The sequence below is a fragment of the Mesocricetus auratus genome, unplaced genomic scaffold (assembly GCF_017639785.1).
Source record: "Mesocricetus auratus isolate SY011 unplaced genomic scaffold, BCM_Maur_2.0 Super-Scaffold_15014, whole genome shotgun sequence".
In the NCBI taxonomy this organism is placed as follows: Eukaryota; Metazoa; Chordata; class Mammalia; order Rodentia; family Cricetidae; genus Mesocricetus; species Mesocricetus auratus.
Window position 1 is genome coordinate 19,422,315 of NW_024429186.1, and position 24,279 is coordinate 19,446,593.

General features: G+C 45.9%; 1 protein-coding gene and 1 long non-coding RNA gene across 11 annotated transcripts in view; one reads left to right on the forward strand and one right to left on the reverse strand.

The window, feature by feature from the left end:
- LOC110340622 overlaps positions 1-3,436 on the reverse strand; it is a 28,749-nt gene extending 25,313 nt beyond the window's left edge. For 3 of the 5 annotated variants that reach the window (XR_005876186.1, XR_005876187.1, XR_005876185.1), the window contains exon 1: positions 3,127-3,433. This is a non-coding gene — a long non-coding RNA (uncharacterized LOC110340622). Of the gene's footprint in view, positions 1-3,126 lie in introns of all 5 variants that reach the window. The other 2 variants (XR_005876188.1, XR_002382419.2) reach the window with 2 other exon arrangements.
- The window catches only part of Foxn3 (forkhead box N3), a 369,915-nt gene that overhangs the window by 217,525 nt on the left and 128,111 nt on the right, over positions 1-24,279 (forward strand). For all 6 annotated transcript variants that reach the window (XM_040742642.1, XM_013112178.3, XM_021226213.2 and 3 more), the window contains one exon: positions 2,831-2,943. In XM_040742642.1, coding sequence (XP_040598576.1) covers positions 2,831-2,943 — 113 coding nt within the window. The remainder of the gene's footprint in view (positions 1-2,830; positions 2,944-24,279) is intronic.

The following is a 24,279-nucleotide window of genomic DNA, read 5'->3' on the forward strand; positions in this document are numbered from 1 at the left end:
AACCCCAAGGTCTGTGCTTGATGCTTTACCCTAAAGCCATCAGAGGCCTTGACAGCCCCCCCCCCCCGCCCCATGGATTCATTCCAGTGAAGCATTGCATTGAGTTCTTTAGAATGATTGCAGTTCTCAGTGTAATTTGCTACCTTTCCGTCACTGCCTGTGTGTTCAGAGAAACAGTGGCATGATCCCCTAAAAACCAAGACCTCAGTGGAGTCCAAAGGTGCCTTAGGATCTCTTAGGAGCCAAGGCCTGAGATTGCTAATGAGTGCTGGTACATGGACTGCCTATAAATTTGGAAACGTCAGTTTGGTGATCGTGATCCTTTTTGCAAAAGGAAGGTTCTATAAGCTAGTGGTTGTCAGTGGTGTTGGCTTCCTGAATAAAGAAGTTACAGTGGCCAGAGCTTGGTGTGTGTGGTGCCTGGGAGGTAGATAATAGTGGTGAAAGGGGTTAGAATAGTAAGAATCTTATCACCATACTCTTCAGCCAAGACCACAGCACATGTGAGGGAGGAGGCGGCCATTTAAACCCTTCAGTTTTCAAGAACCCCTACCATGTTGCTGGTGAACTAAAAGAACCATGAGGTTTAATGTAATGGAACATGTCTATTCAGGCATGTTCTCTTTGTTACGATCTCTTCAGTACCTTAACCTGTCACTTATTTCTCGGGTACCTGCAGGCATGGCCCCTGTGTTTGGGTTTTATGTCATACCATCCCTGAGTTTGCCTGTCTCTCACCAGTGAGGGAGCTTCAACTTTTCACCCATGGCCACACAGGAGTGGTTATGCGGCTGCAGACTGCCCAGACTGGTTTTTTCAACCTTCCTCTCAGGAACCGGATCACTTACTGGGGGACTGTTCTGCACAAATCTGGGGTGTATTCCATCTAATCTTTAAATAGCATCGCAGCATCGTAAACAGGATACTTGAGTTGGGATTGGGAGAACCACATTCCTGGCTTATACTTGCTTACCCCAGAAGCCTGGCTAGGCCCTGATTGCTTCTTTGTGGGTGTTTTCAGGTAAAAGATTTAACGGCCCTGCATTGAAAGCCATCTTGATGAAAACAAGGGCCCTTAGGCTCCTGCTGCTGGGACCATCTCCTTGCAGAAGTGTTTCTATTGCATGCTGGTTATGGCCTTCCCTGTAGCTATGCTGGCCCCCTGACCAAGGGACTCAACTGGGAGCCTTTGACAGAGAGGGTCAGGAGTCTTCCCACTACTAAAGAACTAGCTTGCTTTGGTGGCTTCTTTTACTTCAGGAGAGTTTGATAACTCTCCACACCTGCCTACTGCACACCTTGTGGCTTTCTTTAAGGTACAGCAGGTAGCTTTTTCCAAGGGAGAGATGGAGGATTCAGGGCCTGCTCTACTTGCTGGGTCAAGCCCTTCAGACTATGCCAGCCTTTAAAATGTGAGCATGGAAAGGTTGTATAAATTGAACCAGGTGATTACACTCCACGTGTGTGTGCGTGCGTGCGTGTGTTTAGCATAAATGCTCTGGGACTGGGTGCCTGGAATGGTTCCTATGGCCTTTGACTCTGGCTTTGTAGGACCTGCCTGTCCACAGTGCATCAGAAACTGTTCATTCTGGTTGCACTGCTGGTCCTGAGACTTGAGAATTATTTTACCTCATGCCGTGAATGAGTTAAAAGAGAGCTATTTGGTGAAGTGATAACTGAAATAATTTTTAAAAAATTCTTCAAAGAGTTTTGAAATGGTTTAACTTTAGTGGCCCTTTGGTAGGATTTTCTTGTACTTTCCTCCCTGTGTTAGTTAAAAGATTTTCTTGTTTGTTTTTCTAAACACCACCAAGCTTCCTGGAGAACAGTTATGGAGGAGAATGAGGGAAACTGCTAGGGAGTGGGGGTTGGGTGAGTGTGGGACTAGGTAATTTAGCTTCTCTCCTTTCCAAATCAGTAAATATTTACAAATGACCTTATCAGATCCTTTGGCTACACTGACCCACGTGAAAGCTACTATTCCGGTGCTGCTTAGGGCTCCCGCTGCGCCCCCTCCCCCTGTTTTAAAGCAGTGTGCTGCTCTGTGACTAGTGGCCTCTAGCCAGCCCAAAAGTGGTCTTCAGAGGAAGCTCACCCCCACCCCCAGGGGACAGTTTTAGCCAATTTACACTTTAAAGTGTAACCTCTTCTAAAGATTCCTAGGGACCAGAGCTGACCCCCACTTCCTCCCCCCCAAATAAAAACAAACAAACAAAAAAATACATTGGATTCTGGCTTAGGTTTGCTATTGTTGCCTGAAGTCTTTTGTTTCTTGGAGGAAGGCAATTATAAATTCCATTCCAAACATAAATGTTCTTTTGTGAGCAAGTTGGGGGGGGGTACGACAAAAACAATGAGTGGATTACTTTTCCATTTCTGTAAGATCGTGCCGGTGTAATGTGGTTTAAAACAACTGGGACTTTTAGAGCAGAAATGGAGCGTTGAGGTTGTGTCAGTACTCTTAGCATGAATGCCAGCCAAATTATAGATTTTTGGAAGAAAATATGTATTTCCTTCCAAATTCAGACTGAGAATAAGGGATTCTTGTATTCGGGCAGTTCAGATATGAGCATTGTGTTATTGTGTCAGCATGATCTGGTAGCAACCCCTTCATCTGATTTGTCTGACTTAGTGCAAAGAGAGCGACAAGCATTTTATGGTGTCCTGTTGTCAGGACACCATTCAAGTCTGAGAAACCGTTACCAAATAACAGGCTTTCAAGAGTAACTACGGTAAGCTATGTATTTGCCTCCTACAAAATACGTGGTACTGTATTAATATAATTAATAATACTGTATTAATACATTTTCTTTTTCATTTTTCTTTGCAGAGTATTGGGAAAGGGTCATTGTGGTGCATAGACCCAGAGTATAGACAAAATCTAATTCAGGCTTTGAAAAAGACACCTTACCACCCACCACCCACCCCTCAGGCTTATCAAAGGTAAGTAAATGGAACTCTCAGATTTTTTTTTAAGTCTCCTGGAATTGTGTTATTCTAGAAGAGTCAGGCTCTAAAACTAATTTAGTAGCCTGTATGAGATTTTCAAAAATAACTGCAGATAAATGAGGAAAAAAATAAGCATGATTAGGAGGCATCCATTGATGTATTTCCTGGGAACCTTACCATTTCTGCTGCTCCAGGGGAGTGTGTCTCCAGAAGTCTTCCCGGTAGGTAAAATACTGTCTTCCTAGGTAGAAACATTTACAGAGAAAAGTTGACAGCTTCCATATCTCCGTGTGTCACATTTTGTTGGGTAAGAGTGGCAAGGCAAACAGGTGATTCCACCTTCCCCTAGCCTGACTGTACAGATGTTGAGAGAAGGCTCACTGGCTTGTTGTCATCCCGTTTCCATGGAGACAGGCTCCTGAGTGATGGGTTTGTTGTGGTTACTAAGTGTTTGCCTTGAGAACAGTGGCCGTTTTTCTTCCTCACATGTCTGTTTGTCAGGAGATTGAGGTCACGGATACATTTTCACAAATATATAATGGTGGGGGATGGGGTGGGGGTGGAGGGAGGGCGTGGAGTGGGGTTAAGTAGATCGCCTCTGTTTGAAAAGCACTGTAGTACAAAATCAGAAGAAAGGGCCATATAGAACAAAGGGCCAGATTTCAAAGTGTGGAGTCTTACCTACTCATGGTATATGTCATTAATCCTACCAAGAAAGTTTTTGAAAATTATCTTGTTGATTTATGTGTACCGGTGTTTTGTTTGCCTTTATGTCTGTGTAGCACTTGCATGCTTGGTGTCTGGGGGCTGGAAGAGGGTGTCACATCCTCTGGAACTGGCACTGCAGATGGCTTGAGCCACATGTCAGTGCTGGGAATTGAACCTGGGTCCTCTGGAAGAGCAGCCAGCGCTCTTCATCACCGATCCATCTTTCCCGTCCCCTACCGAGAAATTCTAAAAGACATGTAGCAACGTTTCTTTTGTAACTCTCCAGTTTAAAGAAATTGCCCCTGGAGTAGACATGTGTGTTAATTGGGGATGGCCCGATGCCTGAAGCCGGGGAATTTTACAGTCCACTTGCAGATTTTGCTGTTCTGATGTTTGTTCGGAAGGAGGGCGCACAAAGTGAGCCTCTGACGTGGCATTAATGAAGTTCTAGTGCATTCCATCACAGGGCCTAGACAATCCGTCTCCGGCAAGAGACGGGAGAAGCAGCTGGGCTCTATGAGAAGACTGCTGTATGTCTGCCTTTGCTAGGCGATTAGCGTGATGGTAGCCATAGCAACTGGAGTGTCTCCATAGTAACGTGTAGCTGAGACAGGTGCACTTGCATCACAAGGCTGTTTGTTGCCTGGCAAAAGGACAGGCCATTAGTACTTAGATATACGCTGTTGCCTTAGAAACAAATAATCCTCCATAGCAACTACTGTTGGTTCACAAGGGTATTTTTTAGGGGCTTTGGAGGTGGGGGGGGGGTAGACCAAGGTTGTAGCAGCTTTTGTCTGTGTTCATAAAAATCAGTGGAAGCATACTTTATTTGAAATGACAACTTGAGGTCATATAGCTGTAGGAGGAAAAAATGGGATTTTCCAGAGCAGCCTAGCCTGCATTGTAGAAATGTCCAGGACAGAGCCGTATGCTTGACTTTCTGTGAGTGATTGTAACCACTCCTGAAATGGAAACTGGGATCGGAGTAGAATTGCTCCTTTATGGGGTTGGTGGGGATCCTGGTTGAGATATTTTCCATATTCCCAGTTTCTGACCCCCACGCCACTTGTTTCTCTAGTTTCTACCCTAGAAGTATGTCACACACGCTTGCTTCTAGCAAGTTAAAAATGTAAGTGTTATTCACTGGGTCGTGTCAATGGTTCATTTAGGCCAGTGTCTTGTTGCCAAATGTGACCCCAAGGGAAGCACTGCAATTATTTAATAATTTGAAGGATTATAACAGAGCTCTGGGGTTTGCAAGTGGAATATACTCTGGCCAGAGGTGCTGTTAGCTGGGCATAGCCTAATGGCTTCCCTTGAGTTTTAATATGGGTATAAAAATGCAGATGAACCAGAGTTTTTATAGTAAAAATAACTTCCGTTTCTCTCAGTTAACTGAGGGTGGAGGGCATGGTGGCTTTTCGTTAGTCACCCATGCAAGTGCTTAGATTTCAAGTCCATCAAGGTCACTGGACGTGGAGTGAGGTGACAGGTGACATTCCAGCCTGTCTCTTCCATATTGTGACTCCAGAGAGTGCCTTGCTCTCTGCATGCCCTTGAAGAGTTTGCTCGAGGAGCCTACATTGCGTGAAATCACACTGAGGCTACACCATGCCTGGTAGTTGGCAAGGACTTTCTACGCACCAGGCCACCTGTTGAGGTGACTCTAGGAAGATGGAAGTGGAACGGCCAGTCATAAACAGATTCCTCAATGCTGAATTAACCATGACTTAAGGGATCCTTGTCAGCCCCGTGCGGAGCCACTGTGAAGGGCACCTGGGAAGTGCTTGGCATGCTGGGAAGATGGTGATTATTCAGGAAGGCTCGCAGGTGTGCTTGGCAGCAGCGGTGGACTGTGCTGCAGGTGGCTGGGAGCCCTGTGAGGAATCAAGGCATCTGAAAACACTGGCCAAGCCTTGTTCACATCCAAGTGTAACTCCAAACATTGCATTATGTCAACTTGCTCCTGTTTTCCAAGATTTTGTTGAAATGTTCCTCCACACCCTCTTTCTTTTTCATACTAAATACTGTTTTTACCTTAAATGCAGAGAGTTAGGTGACGTTAACCTTTGTATTAGTTTACGTATGCCATCATGCCAGAGTACCACAATTGAGTGAGTAAACAGCGTAAACGTGTTGTCCCACAGTCCTAGCTGCCAGGAGTCTGAGGTGTTAGCAGCGCTTGTTTCTTTTCCAGCTGTTGGAGAAGATCTGCCCAGCCTCTTCCTTGGTTCTGGTGGCTTCCTGACTAGCTGTGGTATTCTTCACCTTGTCTTACACTTCTCATGACTTTCTCTAAATTTGTCCTTCTTAGGAGGACACTAAGCATATTCGAGTAAGAGCCCACCTTATTCCAGTGTGACGTTAGCTTCCCCAATGACAAATCTGAAATGCAGTCACATTCTGAGGTACTAGGGCCTAGGACTTCTACAAATTAGAATTTGTAGCATTCTGAAGAAGCAGGAAGTATGGGTGTGTTGAAAATGCAAAACAGTAGGGGAGTTTCAGGACACTGGTACCATCCTAAAACTGCTTCTGCGAACCAACTGGGACAATTGGAACAATGAACTAAATGATGCTAATTATGTTATAAGTGAAATATAAAACAAGTACCTATGAGCCTGGATTAATAGAAATAAATGAACTAAATTTCCCATAGAGGAAAATCTCGTGTCAGTGATGGGAATAGTTCTTTCTAAGGACTTCTTTCAAAGAGTGGATTATAGAGAAGGATCCCAAAGGATGTTTATAGTGAGCAGACTTGACAAATGCTACCTGTCAATCAAAGCTCCTCATCTGGGGCTAGAGAGATGGCTCAACGGTAAGAGCACTGGCTGATAATCCAGAGGATTCAGGTTCAATTCCCAGCATCCACATGGCAGCTCCAAGTCCTCTCCAGCCTCTGTGGGTACTGAACACAAACGTGGCACAGACATACATATAGGCAAAACCCCATATATGTATGTATGTATGATATATGATATAATAAGTATTTTTAAGCTCCTCTTCTGTGGTAGAAGATAGCAGGCAAACTTACTATGATGCTATGTTGTGTAGCCAGTCTCTGACCTCTGTGACAGCACCTGTGGTAAACAACTAAAGGAGAAAAAGATGGTTTTGCTCACAATTTCTGTTCATAGTCCCTTGGCTCTGTTACTTTAGTAAAGTGGAAGCCTTTACATTCATTGTGGCAGGGTCTTAGTGGAAGCTCCTCATGACAGTGGGGCAGCAGAGTGGGGAGGGAGGGAAAGGGGGAAGGAAGGAATGGGCCTGGAGTTCTAAAATTCCCTTCAAGATCATGCCGCCCCCCCAGTCACCCCCACTGTCTCCCAGCCTAGAAGCTAGTGACAAACCCTTTAGCATGTGGGTCTTTGGGGGTGGAGGGGATGTGTTAGTTCCAAGCCAAATGGTGGTCTTCCTGCTGAAAGCCATAAGCTCTTTTAACCACAGGGAAAACTCAACCGTCAGTTTTGTCCTCCACCAGGGTCATCTCCAGAACATAGAGTTGGCACTCCTCATGGCTGCTGAGGTCATCAGAAACAAGGAATGTCTGAGAAACTTGTGCAGACTAGAGCAGGCTGGGGAGACATGGTGACTACATAGAAGACATGACCCTGGAATAGAAAAGGGACACAGACAGAAAAAAGTGAATACCAGTCACTGTGCAGAAAGCAACATTGATTTCTTAGTTGTGAGGAATGTGCCATAGTAACGTAGGATGTTAACAAAACCGGAAACTGAATGGGTGCACATGGGAGCTCCCCAAAACAAAAAACCATCTCCCCAAACATAGACTAGTTGAGTTTGTTTGTTTGTTCTATTAATTTATACCCAAATCATTCTTGCTGCAAGAAGGTCAACAGTCCTTGCCTGACCAAGCAGTTGTCCGAGGACTTCAATGTCATTGTCACAGTGTCATTGGAGAGCTGATCATCAGGGCTTCTTACTGCCAGTCCTTGTAGGGTCTGCTGAGCCACAAGAGGGGTGTCATGGTCATTTAACCTTCGTTCTTGGCCCTGTCTCATTGTGAAGTAGTGTTCAGCTGTGCTTTGTACAGTCCCCGTGGCTGAGTTCAGGAACTGAGGCCAAATCAGCTTGCAATACAGACTCCACACCTTTGCCAAGGTCAGGTCAAGCATGGGCTTTAGAGGAGGGAGAGCTGTTAGTTTTGGATGTCTTGACTTTTATTCTGGAAAGCCCAGGGGCTGATTTAATATCTAGCATGTATGGCCACCCTTCCTAGACGGGGCCTTTCTCGTGAAAGGATAGACATGCTTTTTACAGATGCTGCCGGAGTGCCTTCTGATGCAGTATTCTAATCTGGGTTCCCACCAGCTTCCATCACATTTGTGTATAGGTGTGCATGCAGGTAGGGGTCTAAAGACAACTTTCAGGAGTTCTTTCTTTCTACCGTATGGCTCCTGGGAGTTGAACTCAGGTCCTCATCCCCCTTTTAAATCTCTGATATCCCTAACAGCTGATATAACCAGAAGCCAGAGAAAGAGCGGGCGTGGGTGTGGCAGCGTATTGGGGCCAGCCTGGTCTACAAAGTGAGTTTCAGGATAGCCAGTTACACAGAGAAACCCTGTCTCAACCTCTGTGTGTGTGTGTGTGTGTGTGTGTGTGTGTGTGTGTGTGTAACCTCAGGCATGCTCTGTATGTTCTCTCTCTCAAGCTCTCTCTGTCTCTGTCTCTGTAGCAATTTAATTTAATTTGGAGCCACAAGAAGGACATTAGTGGCCTCTTCCAAGCATTTGGCCTTTCTGATATTAAGGTCCTTGTGAAGACGGTTGTTTAAATGTTAACTCAGCAGAGTTTTAGTGACTCATTCCTGCTGCTGTGTTCACATGTTTTATAATTCTTTGGCTAAGTGTGTGGTCATTGTATATCCACCTCAGCGTTCATCCATCTGTTTGTTTTGGTGGAGCCCTCAGAGGGCCCATTAGGTGGACAGCCTTGGCTTCAGGGATAAGACTTCAGACTGGTAATGGTCCCTTGGGAAAAGCCAGGGAATGGAGGAGGAAGCTATTGAGGTGCTTGGGAAACTTATCCTTTTAGACAATTAAGAGATTAGTAAATCCTTAAAATGTTAAGCTTGTTAACATTGCAGTGTTAATTCCTCCACTCAAAATGCTGACTTTGCACAGCAAAAATAGCTTTTTCATTGCTCAGATATGACACACAGAGACACAGACAGACAGACAGACAGACAGACAGACACACACACACACACACCATCTTTCCTTCTGATTTTGTAAAACATTGTGTGGTAGAAGAACTACAGGGCCACAGCGAAACCAGTCTTCACTTGCATTAAAGGGAGTTTAATTGTTAGACCATCGCGCCATTTCGTGTTTCAGTTTGGTCGAGCATAGAGAACGTGAGAAGACTTGGGTTCCCGGCAGCAGCGTTATACTTTTATTTCATGGCAAGCATCACACCTGATGGAAATCATAAATAGATCGTTAAATGACCTTTGTTGTCAGTACACATATTTGTATAAACTTTATTTTAAAGGGTGAGGTATGACATATTTGGAAAGTTATGTGTAAACTGATACTTCTTTCTTAGAGTCATTTTAAAGGAATATTAAAAGATTGAAAATCAGCACGAAGCCTCATTGTGCTAATTGGTTAGGCGAGTGTGCTAAGTTAACGTGAAGTAGAGACTGGATGGGGCTGCTGAGTTCTCTGTGCCAGTACTGCCAGGGGTTTGTCTCTTCTTGTCAGAAAGATTGGAGAGGGTGGGTAATGGAAAACATTTCAAATATAGGAACACTCTCTTATTTGTAAGAGTTATGCTGCCCAGTATGAACTTTAAAATCCATTAGTTGACTCTAATTTTATTTTCATATCAAATCTCATTATCTGTTGACTCCCATTATGTTTTGTGAGCTAGGCTCATAGAATATTTTTGACCTCAGCATTTTGCCTTGGGTATGCTGTGCGTTGTACATTTAATTCTCATTCAGTGCTGCATCGTTTTATTTACTTGGAAAACAGCCCATGTTATCGTGGAGCAGTTAGATTCTAGGTGGACCTCATGAATACTCTCTGAATTCTGCTCTGTCTGCTCAAACCTGGAGGTTGAATATGTAAGCAGTGTGGCTGAGGGTGTCTGTTTTACTCAGGCACTAGATAAAACTCCCTGTCCCCAAGAGTCAGGCTGGTTGGAGTGACTTTGTCATCCCTGCAGTCTTGGGGACCTGCAGGGTCTGCTTGGTGTTTAGCAGATGTGTTAGGAGGCTGCTGAGCCTCTGCTGCTCTAACTCCTGAGCCAGGGAAAACAAAGATGCAGTGTTCTTTTGATGCCTCCTGAGAAGAAAGTTGAGGTGTGGATGGAGCCCGGAGGGGGGGCTGGAGTCTTTTCATATTTGCTTAGAGTCTATTTGCTTCTCCAGACAGCCCAGCCGAGGGCCTGGCAGCTTACACATCTGAGCACCTGAGGCTTTTCAAGTCAGCAGATGGGGCTGACTTCCTGGTGCAGTTGTCAAGCCTTTCACTTCCAAGGGAAGGAAAGGGATCGGGCTAGAAGGACGCGGAAACAAATGGTGTACAAAGAAAGACGGTAGCTTCTTTGTTGTTGCCGTCGTGTAAAATGAGAAATGATTGGTTCACAAATACAAACCAACAACCCAAAACCCCAAGCCGCTGCCACACCCACGCCTGCTCTTTCTCCGGCTTCTGGTTACATCAGCTGTTAGGGATGTCAGAGATTTAAAAGGGGGATGAGGGCCAGTGAGATGGTTCAGCTGCTGAGGTCCTCGCTGTACAAGCCTGAATCAAGTTCAGTCGCCAGGGCCCGCATAAAGATGGAAGGAGAGGACCGATTTTGAAAGTTGTCCCCTTACCTCCCCCCATGTGGCACACGCAGCCACACAGAAGACGTAAATGTGTATTGTGGAGTGGGGGAGGTGACTCAGTGGGTAAAGGACTTTCTGCTCAAGCGTGAGGGACCTGAATTAGGTTCCCCCGTGACTCATGTAAAAAGAAATGTGTAGCATCACATGTCTGTAATCCTAGCACCAGGGAGGAAGAGACTAGAGGATCCCTGGAACTCACAGGCCATGCCAAATCATGTGAGCTCCAGACTCAGTGAGAGACCCTGTCTCAAAAAATAGATGGGACAGTGACTGAGAAGGATGTATGATGTCAATTATAGTACCCCCTAGCCATTCATATATCACACACACACACACACACACACACACACCAGTGTAATTACGTGCGACAGTGGAATCCATGGTGCTTAAGGGATTTGAGGAACTTAGGCGAAGGATTTGTCTACTGTACGGAGCAGTGGATTGTGTCAGTCACAATGGTAGTGAGGTGTAGTCAGTGACTTTAATAAACGGTGTTAACCACTCATTCCCACCACCAATATCAAAGACCTCTCTAGACCTCTCTGTTCACATGAGAGGGGTCCTTTGAGGTAACAGGAAGGCACTGCCTCTGACTGGGAGACCCTTTGTGACAGCCAGAAATCTATCAGAGAAGGTGAGCAGAGCAGCAACCTGTACCATCAGTGAAGAGGAATTTGGATCCAAGAGGTACAAATTATAGACAGAAAGTTCTGGGCTCAGATTTAGAAGAATGCTCTCTTAACAGACATATCAAAAGTTGGGTGGATGCGTGGGCTGAAGCGCAGATGAATGAGCAGAAGGGGTGAAGTGACCCTGGCAGATGCTGGTCAGAGCCAGACAGCTGCCTGGATCATTCAAAGGGCCTTGCCATCCCTGGAGAACTCATACCCTTACGGATTGAGATCTTAGATCTGTTGCGCTGCCAGTGAGGTGCAGTGGGGTAGCCTGCACTTCCTTGGCATGATGTTTATAGCTCTCCAAAGCCTACATTGTGAAGTGCAAACCAAACAGCAGGGCCAGCAGGCCTGCCCTTGCTCCTCAGAAGTGAGGGGTTAAGTTTTCTCCTGGGAGTAAGTCCAACTTTCTAGCCCACAATGGACCTGATCTAGTGACTCTTTGTTCTGTGTCATCCAACCTTTCCTCCTGCCCTGCAATTACCTCCCTTGTTTAGTGACACTTGCTTCTGTGTGAATAAGATTATCTTTGCAGTGTTTTGCTAAGCAGGAGATCATTTCCAAAAGCTGTCCATCAAATCATCCAGACCTTCCCCCCATTGTTTATCCAGTGAATTAATGAGAACACCACCCACCCTTTACAGCAGTCTTCTCGTCCTGTCGGATCGAGTGGCTTTTGTCCAGAGCCTCTGATCACATTCTTTAGCCTTTGGTTTTTTTTCAAACACCAAGCCCTGCTTGTACTATTTATCAAACCATCATCGAGACTTTGCGAAGCATCAGGAATTCCACAGTCCTCGCCAACTGAAGATGATCCTCAGGTCATCTGGAGAAAGCATCCATAAGCCACCAGACATGTCTTCTAATCATATCTTTTTTTTTTTTTTTTTGAAGAACATGTTGCTAATCACAGCAGGCCAGGTTGAGACATGTTGTTCGTTTACCTTTACATGGAAAGTTCTGGTAGAGGTCTGTTTGCCAGCTGCGTCCCACACCCTGTCCCTCCGAGGAACTTAGTGGCCCTCTCCCTGATGGCCGTGCTCATGAGGCGTAAAGGTGAACAGGAAAACAGGTCATCGAGGAAGTCTCCATGTCTTTGTAGCTTTATACCCTACCCCTGCTCTCCTCTGTCTCCCTCCTCTCCTCCCCGCCCTCCTCTTCAACATCCCCCCCTCTTCCCTCTTCATTTGTGAGGCTTTTGAGCAAAAGGACTTTGTTTTTGACCACGAGGAAAGTAGCATTTCCTTTTCCTTTTGTTTTTCCTCTCCACCACCTACCTTTTCTTTAAAGCCGCTGGAGAAACTGAGGCACGTAGAGGGGCTTTGCCTCTCTTCACTTTGCTGCAGAGCCCAAGGGAGACTGTGCTGGCCTGCCCTCAGCAAGTCATTTCCACCCACAGCCCCCAAGCCCAGCCTCATCCCCACCTGCACCTGCTGTGGAGGGGGCCTAAGCTGGTCTGCAGATGGTTGCAGCTGCTGGGCCATCCTCAGGCGGAAGAAGCCAGTTGGGAAGGAACATGGGCTGGGAAAGGGAAATGACCTCAGGATGTCAGGCTGTCAAGGGGTGAGTGACAGTGGCTTCCCCAGTGCAGCCCCTTCGTAGGCCATCAGTTAGAAGCTGGGCTCCATCTTGGGCCTGCAGACAGTCAACATGGTGCCTTGGCTGCTTTGTCAGCAGGTGATGGGCGCCCTGCTGCAGACTGGCGTAGCAGTTCAACAGGCTCCCTCTCAGCCTCTGTATGCATACCTGGTCCAGATGCTGTCTTAGTACATCTCAGAAAGTGACCCTTGCTTGGTCACTCCATCAAGTGACTATGGGCTCATTACCTCAGCTCTCTGAACCTCCCTCTTGTCATTGCTGCTGTGGTGGAAAGACTGTCTGTCTCACATGAGGACTTCGGGGGGTTACATTAAGTGAACGTGCCTGCCACTTAGCTCGTGTGCTTGGTCCTAGAGGAACAACACACGATTTCTCTTTCCTCAATAATCACACGGTCTTGTTTTTGCCTCTACTATGTATTGGATGGTTTTGAGTCACCAAGTTTCTTTTTATACTTTATAATCTGTGTTCTCTGCTGGATTCAAGAGCCATGGAAGCCAGGGCCCTTTGTAAGTTGCTCTCTGTCTTCTCCTTGGGTTTTTAAGCAAAGGTTTATGTGGAGGTTTTGGGGGACCTTTACCTGTGGGTGGCCACTCTTACAATGGCTAGTACACATTATGGCCGTAGCTGGACGTATCCTGGGCAGTAGCATTTGGAGGGAAAGGAGGAGCTGGGCTCCACATTTCTTTCTTCTGAGGTGCTTGGGTGATTTTGGCAAGGTGGGTGTTTCTGCCTCCCAGCCCTGCTATGCCCTTGTGGGTGCAGGAAGCCTGACTCCCTGGACACTGCTATTCCCGAAGTCCAGGAGACCTGTCATGCTGCCTCTGCATGAAGGTTCTTATTTCCAGGTTGGTGACCCCAAGGTACCAGATACTGTCACAGGATAGGACTCTGCAGCTGCCTAGGAGGGACTAAAGTGTGTTAGCTGCCTCAGGCTTGGGGTGGCCCAGCTCTGCCTCTTCCTGTGCCTTTGCTGAGCAGCCTCCCTCTGAGGCCTGCTGTGCTGCTGACAGACACTTGTAAGGTAATGGCCAGAGCTCCAACCTAGGCTGGCCAAGCCAAGGTTTCACTTGAGCTCTGTCCCCAGGAGACCCCTAATCCTGCTTACATCTCTTGGCAGCAATTCATTAGTTCTCCCCCCCCCCCACCATCCCTTTCCTCTTTGATGAGAACAAAGCTGGCTCCTCCCTGTTCTCAGTCTTGCTTTTCCTTCCCAGGGAATTGCCCTGTGCAGGCTCATCCCCTAGCAAGAAAGTCCTCAGAATGATGTCTTTCCTACCCGCCAACAGAGGGAGCACCTCTGTGTCAGAATTTCCATGTTCCTGGTGCTGCAGACCCTGGATTCTGCTGCAGAGGGTGTGTGTGTGTGTGTGTGTGTGTGTGTGTGTGTGTGTGTGTGTGTGTGTGTGTGTGTGTGTGTGTGTTGGGAGTCATCATCTTCAGTACGGAAGGCCCCTCACTCAGCAGCAGCGCCCCAGCTCTTTGAAGGAAAGAACAGTTGCACATACCACACGTTAATGTCGATGGAATTTTATTCTTACTAAAGCCCTTTGAAGTCCCTCCTCTGACACTGCCCCTCTTGCCCTCAGCTCTTAGATGTGGTGTGTTCTGTCATCGGGGTTGGTGAAGTCAAAGTTGCAGGGAAACCATCTGAATTTCTCTAATACAACTCTTTGATGTTGAGTAAAACAAAAATCTATTTCTACCCAGTGCCTTAGACTTCTGAGAGGTGAACTCTGCCAGTCGGCTCTTTTAGCATGGTAAGGACTTCAGATCGATTTCCTCCTGTCTTCTAAACTGAAACTGTTCTGTATTTAGGGTGAGAGGCCCACAAATAAGCACTGACTGAGCACCTACTATGAGTCAGGAGCACCTACTATGAGCCAGGTTCCTTCTAATTCAACCACAAACCAAGTGAGCTAGACTTTGCCGCTCTTTTCCACGTGAGAGATCTGAGGGGAAGGTGAGCCATGGGCCGCAGATGGTTGAGTTGGGACCTTGCCAGCTTGATGGCACTTTTTCTTTTCCCATTGCGATTTTCCACCTCATGGTCACTGTCTTTTATGGAAACATTGTCCAGTGTCTAACATTGGCAAGTAGGAATGGCTTAGGAGGTGGTTAATATTGTTAACTCAGTGGGGTGTAGAGATCCTCAAATGACTTGAAAAAACAGTGCTCAGTAGATGTTGGGATTTTACTTTTGATGGTATGTGAATATTTTCATGGTCAAACATTTGGGGGACTACGGATCACAGTAACTTCTTTGTAGTAAGTGCTCTAAAGAGTTTTCCACTTTTTATGAAACTGATACTTTACAAAGTGATGGCATACTATTGATTAACATATTCGAAGGGATACCAATTTGGAAGGTTAAAAAATACCTAAAATAGTATCTCCTGTGTTAAGTTGTTACTCAGTGGTGGCGGTGAAATCGGTTTAGTGATTGGAACTCTTTCTCTTTCCGAGAAATAATAAAGTCGATAGAAGATGCTAGAGTGATTACACATGGCAGGGGGAGGGGCGCGCAACACTGTGCAACTTAAGTTTCGGTTACGTCTGTGCGCATGTGTGAAGTCAGTCAGAATGAAACATCTACTTCTTACTACAGGGGACAGCCAAAAATTTCTGGAGAACACTAGTCTAACTCACTTCCTCTTTACAAGTAAAAACACTTGAGTCTCGTGCGGGGGGCTAGGATCACACGCAGAGGTTAGTGACAGCCTCCAAGACTTTTATCTTCTCTGTCCCATGTCAGCTCACTGCTAAATACACTTAACACCTTGTTGTTTTTATTGTTGTTGTTGTTTTTGTTTTTTAAATTGGTGGTGCAGATGTCCATCCGCAGGTGATTAAGCAGTATGTGCACAAGGAAGTATTATTCAGCCTTAAAAAGGAATGGGCCTCTGACATGTCGCAGCCTGCGTGGACTGTGCGGATATCATGCTAAGCATTGTAAGTAAGGCAGTTACAGAAAACTCCCATGTAATTTTCTGTTAGGGATGATGAAAGAGCTCTGGAAACAGATAGGGGCAGGATTGATTGTACAATAGGAGTGTCCCAAATGCCACTGGGCCGAACTTAAAATTTTTGTTGTTGTTGTTCAGATGGTAGTTTCATGTTCTGTGCATCTTAGCACCCTCCCCAGAATAGGCACAGAAGAATAAAAGGGAGGCGTACAACTCTGGTTATGGGAGGCACATTTTATTTTGCATTTTAGCATCCGTTCTTTACTTAGGTTCCACCCCTTAGGAGCATAGGTCGGGACAGGAGGACCTGGAGGCAGACAAGACAGGCTCTTTTCTGCCAGAAGCCCCTGCAGCACAGTGGCCAATGGCGGTCTTAAGGCTGGAACCCTTTGATCACTTTTCCACAGCTTGTCAAGCTAAGCGATGGTCTCTCGTGGGTTGACAGTCCTGACTTGCAGCCGCTTGTGTCCTGGTTTTCTTCTTGGTTCCACCCCATGCTTCAGTTGCTATTTCACCTTAACCTGTAGACAAATGGCCTTAATCACTTCTTGCTCTTCCTTTACAAGACCCGTAGGCACTCCGAAAATAGCAGTGTAAGTGACAGGCGTGCTCGTAGGCCTGAGTCAGTTAAAGTGATTCACAGGACATCTGTCTCTGCTTTTGCCTCACTTTTAGTTTGAGAATCAGAATCACTGGGGTGACCAGAAAGGAGGCAGAGGTAGCAGGCTCACGGAAGTTGGATGTTTGTCTTTCTTGGAGTAGAGTAAGATCTCTGACTCCAATGTAAAGCAGTTTCTGTGCAGATAAAGGTGCAACAGATTGGAGTCATCTGCTGCCTTTGAGGACTTTAGATATTCTTTTTTTTCAGGCGTGGTGGGGGTGGAGACAGTATTTTTTTGTGTAGCCCTGGCTGTCCTGGAACTTGCTTTGTAGACAAGGGTGGCCTAAAACTCAGATCAGCCTGCCTCTGCCTCCCAGGTTCTGGGATTAAAGGTGTACGCCACAACTCCCAGCCACCTTGAATATTTCTTGCTGTAAGGGCTTCTTTGCTTTCCACCTCTCTACTGGTAATGTGCTTCCAGCAACCCTGTTAGAGCCTCTGTGGTCCCCAGCCAGATCTTCACCCTCAACCAAAGAAATATGGAGAGCCTGCCTCTGGCTCCGCCAGTAGAAGCATTTACTGAGAGTCAAGGCGCTTCAGACATAATTTATTTGATACATTGACATTGCCAGGAGTGAAAGGGAGCAGAGAGGGCTCGTAGACGATTCTGGATTGGGTCAACTTGTCATGGTAGTGACTTTGAAACTCTTAGCCTGCCTGTGGGGGTGTTGATCATACCTGGTCCTTTCTCCCTTAGCATTCTGGCATTTGGAGCCAGAGAATTCTTTAACTTGTTATACCTGAGAAACTTATAGTCTCCTCCACCCATAAAATGCCAGTTGTACCCGTTAAGATACAATGATCAAAAGGGCTGTGGGCAGTGGCATGTGTGGCAGTGGGCAGTGGACACAATCATCCTGATTGAGAACTGTTGGCAAACCCCATAGGCCTTCTGCATTCTGAGTTTTATGTATCGAGCACTTCATCAGTTCTCTTTAGGAAAAAAGAAAAAAGGAAGGGTCCTAGGGTTTTATCCCCATTTTAATTTGGTTAATTCCTACTGCATTCATACAGAACTCAACCCTTTAGAGGGCATATGAAGTATGATTTGTTGGGGGAAATCTCATCGATGGATGTCAGAATAATTCCTTTACCTTGTGTTGGGTCTGCTGTGTGTACACCGGCATTCAGTTTTGTTGAAGTGATGTGGTTTCTAGTTTGATATCTCTGCTGGAGGATTATGTCATGGGGAGGGCTTGCGTCCCCCTTTCCTGTCTTGATGGCATGGTGAGAGCCTGTGTGGTTATCAACTGAGCAGTATCTGCTGAGCTAGATGAAACCTGAGTATAGTAGGAGTGCCCAGTAGTACCTGCCTTCTCTTCCGGCCTGATCCAGCCTCATGATCTTTCTCTTCCGTGTTTAAATAGAGAATGAAGCCTGCCCTTCCTCTTATTAAGTGGCTGGCGACCATATGGCCAGACTCACTCATGGTGCTTACATATTGGGCTGTAGTATCAGTCACTTGGTGTTTTAGAATCCCTCGTATGGCATGGCTACTTCTTCTGCAGGCTTAGTGAAATCCATGTGGCACCCTGTAAGAGCCAAACCCCACTTCCCTTCCTCCTGGGCTGGGTTAGCAGCATCTTTCTTTGTGCATCCGTCCTGTGTGTCTGGAGGTCTGGTGAGCCATTCTTTGTACGGATCCCTGAGATATGTGCATGACTAAACCAGGTTTCCTATTGATCATCAAAGTGCTTACCCCATTAGGAAGACAGACATGTAAATCTCAATCCAGCTGGACTGGGTTTAGCTTTCCTGTCTGTTAGGAGTTCCTCCAAGTACTGAGGGTCTACAAGGCAGTGGTGACATTGTAGAAGGCAAGAAGGCATTAATTAGCAGTTGTTCTGGGAGAACCCTGAGATCTGAAACCTAGGTGTTTTATGTTGATGCTGGGTAAACTCAGGCCCCTTCATTTTCATAGAACTCAGTTCCTTGCTTTGTAAACGCCCCCCACCCCCAGCCCGTGGGCTGGGCCAGGCCATCTCTGCAATCCCTTCGTACTCTGGGAGACTCTACATGTACTACCTACAGTGAGCAAACTCATGGTTTGTCAGGCTTGTGAGGGGTTTACACATTACAAGTGGTGTCCTTGATCACGTAGACAGCTCTGAGAAATAGGAAGCCTAGCAAGTCTTTGAGTGGTAGACCCATTGTAGTGCTAGACCAGTAGTTGGGAGAAGTGAACCAAAGGTCTTGCCCTTGAAACCTAGAGCTATTATTATCTGTGGCAGCCCTGTCAATTCCGCCATCTATAGAACTGCCTTAGTCCATTGGGTAAAAGTTATACATTCCATCTGCTTCACAAACCATAGGTAAGTTTGCAGTGTGGTGTAAACTATGACTCCATACTTTTCGTTTCATTTCATAAGCTATATTACAGGGTTCCAGGGCTGGCAATCCCAAAGATGGCAGTAGCCCAAGCTCATTGCAAGGGGTTCCTAGACAGGGAGTAAGATCTCTAGTCGTTAAGCATGCCATGTGTGAAATGAGACAGAAATATTCAGAACACCCTCTTTTCTTTCCCGTGACAACTGAGCACTCGTGTTAGCATTCATATTGATGCTTCTGTTATTTTGTATGTAGTTTTCCCTGCATGACTACATCCTGAGAGCTCACTGCATGCCAGATTCAACTTCTTGATCCACCTGGACAAATCTTGGCATGTGTAGACTTTATTGTGATCCTGTGTACACACAGGCCGTTTCTCTTACAGGGGTGTCATTGTAGAGATAGCGATTGTACTTAGCCACAGGAAAGACTTCCACAACTCTGGTCAGACTGCCCACGCACATGCACCTATATGTGTACTGGATATGCAGAGACTGTTGCGGAAGGAGTGTCAGAAGTTGGATACACTCAACGAATAGGTGTTGAGTTGGATCCAATGCGAGTGGTTAAATGTTTCGTGGTTCTTCGTGCTAACTTCCGTGCACCATTACTGTGGGTAGGGGATGAGCTGAAGTGGGTTTGACTGACAGTGCTAAGTGGCTGCTGGTGATCTGCACAGGCAGAGCTTTTGTTGTTTTACAGCTCTGACTTTTTTTTTTAAAGCCATGTTTACTATTTCTGGCCATTATGTACACTAATATAAAATTTTAATTAGAGTCTTTCTTTTCAATTAATTATTATAGCCTTGTTTGTTTGCTTTCTCGACAGAGCTTACATTATGGGAACAAGCGAGATCAATTTTCTATCACAGAATTCATTACTTTTGACTATAGTCCAGTGCTCTGCTGAGTGTGTATCTTCACACTGTTGGTGACTTCCCCAGCAGCTGGAGAATTGTAGGGTGTGACAAGGATAGGTATTCAAGGGGCCTTAGTGGGAGGATAGTTTGGGTCTGAGAAGTATTCTGATAACTAACTGTCCTTCTCAGATGATTATATGGGTGAAGTCAAAATTCTCTGTGATCCCAGACATTGAAAACCCTTGTGTCTTTTTTATATTCCTTTGTTTGTTTTGTACTATCCAGACAGTTGAAATTAGGTGTGGGCTAAAAAAGATTTTACCTTAGGAAAGGTGTTTTCTTTGGCTGTCTTTTAAAGAAGGTATCTGTTTCAGAAGGTAAAGGTGTGATGTTGTACTCACCTCCAGGGTCCACACAGGGCCTGTACCTGGGTACCAGGTAGCTGTTGAATAAATGTGCCTTGAATGAGAAGGCATAGCCTAAATAGCAAGTGTTGCTTTGTATCATTGGTCAAAATGGTTTCTGGATTAAAGATGGTCTGTGCCCTTGCCTATAGTAATTTTCTATGAGTAATGTCTTCGATAGGGCTGACTTTAGTGCCATATGTTACATGGCAGGTGGACGTGGTTGTTGAAAGGGACAGTTACTGCCTAGCACAATTCTCATAGCACTCAAATGCAGAGTGTGAACTTAGAGTCATCCACTAATACCTGGTGCAGAGCCACCTGCCATTGTCACCAGCCATATAATGTTGGGGTATATAGTGTCAACTATCTTGCTCTATGTCACCGATCTGTCATACAAGGCCAGGAATGCCTGCCATCCAGCAAAGTGACATCTAATATGTCCCAGACCAGTGGTTCCCAACCTGTGGGTCACGACCCATTTAGGGGATCACATATCAAACATTTTGCGTATCAGACATTTACATTATGACTCACAATACTGGCAAAGTTACATTATGAAGTAGCAATGAAATAATTTTATGGTTGGGGTCATCACAACATGAGAAACTGCATTAAAGGGTCACAATATTGGGAAGGTTGAGAACCATTGCCCTAGACCAAGATAGTTCCACAAGGAGGTCCATCTACAAGTGTTGTATGTTCTAGTTTAGCCACACGCAGTAGCACATGTACACAGACACACTTTGAGATGTTTCCCACCATGCATGTGCAGAGTTTGGTGTGCCCTGCACAGTGGCTACTAATAAATATCTCAATATCATATGTAGTGTTTTTTCTGCATGTAATAGAAGTGTCCTGCCACCTTCCTGAAAGTGTGAATAATTTCTGGCCATTGAACTAAGTTGCCTGTGTGATTAATTATTTTGAAGTCCACTCTTCATTCCTAAACGCCTCATAGCCCCCCTCGCCCCCATGGTCCCCATGGTGATGGTTTACTTCTACATCTCGTCTCTCTGGTGATATCTAAAGGAGCTTGTAAAGCTGTACCTGAGGAACTATCAGGGTCAGTATGAGAAACTGAGCTGCAAAACCCCTTCTGGAACATTCCAAGCCCCTCTAAACCAGGCCCAAGGTCATAGTGCTGGTGACATAATGGTGCTGGAACTTGAGCCTGGCGTCTGGGTCCAGCCTTGTCTCTACCCTGCCCGTTGCGCTGGCCCCTGCAGGTGGCTGTCTCGTTGCTACCTTTCTGCCCACTTTGGTCTCTGCTCAGCTTCACTGTCTCATAAGTGCCTTCTTTGTCTGCCCAGCTAGAGGAGAGCTTCTGGCCCTCCGTCCTTTCTTCCCATTGCCCCTCCTGGCGTTTCTCCCTAGCTTTCGTTACCAACACACCTCTTACATATTTCTGGTGTGCGAATTCCTTGACTGCACAGGCTTTGTCTTGTTCAGGGCTGTGCTCTTGAGTGAATCCTTGACTGCTGTAACTAGGGTTTAGAACGGTACCTAGCCTGCTGCAGCACAAAGTGTAGCTAATTTTGAATGCATGAGTGAGGGAATTACTACACTCCGCGGTGAACACTCCAGCTGATGATCATTTCAAAGCATCTATCTGCCCCAAACAGTTGCAGGCAGAGGCTTCGTTCCTGCTTTTGTGACTCCTGACTCTCCGGCACCTCCCTTTTGAGTCTTACTGGGATAGTCTTCTTTTTTGATGGTTCTGCCATATTGATCTCTTTTCTGTCCTTCCCTGTGTCACCCTTCCGGTTCAGAACACTAGCACTGCATAAGCCCGAGCATGCTTCCTGGCTCTTACTCTCCTCAGTAGAGTGTAAGTTGCACGAGGACAGAAACTGTGTCTCTCTTCTACCCACTACACACACACACACACACACACACACACACACACACACACACACACACACACACACACCCCGCACTTCAGGCTCGGCACCTATTAGAGAAGAGGCATGTACACCTAACCACTAGATGAATGAAGCTAGTTAATGCTATGGGTAGGCGCAACAGAGTATGTTGGAACCGTCTCACCCTGGAATTAAGTGTTTCTTTGGCACTGTGAGATCTTAGTACTCAAGCTGTGAGATTTAAAGGCAAAATGCTTCCTGCTAATTATTAACAGTTGCCCCGTAAGAACAAAGTCATTATGGGGCCCTGAACCCTGGCACTGTGCCCCCTCCCAGCAGCAAACCATTCGACAGAGTGGGAGGAAAACCGAAAGTCTCTACAGGCCTGGTGCCCGCCAGACCTTAGATTACCCAAAGAGGATTGCAGTGTTGGGGCCAGAAGAGTAGGGAGTGGGTAAAAGGATTTGGAATGAGATTATAGCACCTAAAAAGATCCTTGCTTTTGTTCAAGAAATAATTTAGTGGTTTTTTGCAAGACTGCGAGACAATCCAGTTGAGGGCCTGGGGTGTAGATCAATGTCCTGGGGCCCTTGAGACACTTAAAAATAAGTTGATCTGTAATTGCACTTGTTGTTTCTTGTGGGGGAATAAAGGAAGAAGAGAGACGGGGATCTAGAGAGGGAAGCTCACAAATGGCATGAACTTGGACATGAGATCTATTGGGAAAGCACAAAGCCTTCTTTTTAAAGAGCTCTCCTTTGGTCAGTGTGTCTTCAAGCCAAAGTGGGTAGTGTGACAAGAATACAGTTTCTTTATAACCTTGAGCAGAACCCATTCCCCTTGACCCTGTCTCCTCCATGTCAGGCCATTCACCAAAGCCCTGCGAGGACAGTGCCTCGTGTGTGTGTGTGTGTGTGTGTGTGTGTGTGTGTGTGTGTGTGTGTGTGTGTGTGTGTGTGTATTTCTCTATGTGTATGTGTGTGCCCTTCTTTAAAAAATTGGTTTTATGTGTATGAGTGTCTGCCTGTGTCTATGTATGTGAACCATGTGTGTATGCCTGGTACCTGCAGGGGCCAGAAGATGGCATCATATCCCCTGCAACTGGAGTTGTGAATGGTTGTGAGCAGCCATGTGGGTGCTGGAATTGAACCCTGAGTTCTCTACCAGAGCAGCAAGTAAGCAATTTTCCTAGCCCTTAGGTTTTTTTTTTTAAGTCACATATATGCATGTATGTTAGTGTGGGTGTGGTTAAGTGTACGTGAGTGCAGGTGCCCACAGAGATCTGGAGTTACAGGTAGTTGTGAGCTGCCTGATATGGGTGCTGGGAACTGAACTCTGGTCCTTTGCCAGGGCTTCACCACTGAACAGTCTCTCTAGCATCCTGTGTTGGGTTTCATATCTCCTGTAACAGTTCCCACATGCTCCCAGGTCTCTTTATGTTTAGTATGTCCTGGAAGTATATTTTGTTAACTCTCAACCCCATCACCTCTTAACCCTAGGTCTCAGTTAGTATCTTCTTCCTTGTGTGAGTAGCTGCTCTGCTCTTGCTCTCTGGTTTTTATTAATACTAGAGCAGGATTTCAGTTCTACTAAGAAGAGGAGCCCCAAGAGAGATGTGTCTTCCTGCTGACAGTTGTTGGATCAGATTCTTAGGTGATGGTTGTGTGTTACTTAACTCACTGAAGTTGTATGAAAATCCACTTAGAACACCAGGTTTAGAGGGTAGAGAGATGGCGCGGTGGTCAATCCTTGCTGGGTAATCACACAGGCCGGAGTTTGGCTTTCAGCACTCATGAAACAAGCCAAACAGCCACAAATGCTCAAACGGATCCAATATGCTTTTTTGGCTTCCGTGTGCACAACCAAGTGAACCCACATACAACATGTGTGCATACACTCGCATAGATAGAGACATAGATAAAAGTAAATAAGTCTTTCGAGAACGAATACCAGCTTTATTCCATTTGTTACATTGTGTTCCTGAGATCCCAGTTCCCAGCAGACAACTAAGGAAGGAAAGAAGTTTCAAAAGTTTCAGATCATCATGGTGGTCAGTGGGCGGGTATAGCAGGGGCTTTTCGCATGATGGATGATCAGGGCGCTAGCTCACTAACAATTCCTGTAATAGGAACCAGGAATAGGCACGGCCTCCTGTTAGTGATTTAAACTTCTGCCAGCTGGTATCACCTCCTAAAGGCTCGCCAGCTTCAGCAGCTGGGCGATAAGCATTCAACACACTAGCCTTTGAGAGACATTTCAGATTCCAGCCATAACACAGGGGACCCAACTTGTGGGTAATACTGAAGAAAACTTTTGAGAGATTCCTCATCCCAGGAAGCCTTGAGATAACAGAAAGTTTGGGCAGCAAGTCCACCTCATTACAAACTTTACTACCAAATCTTTT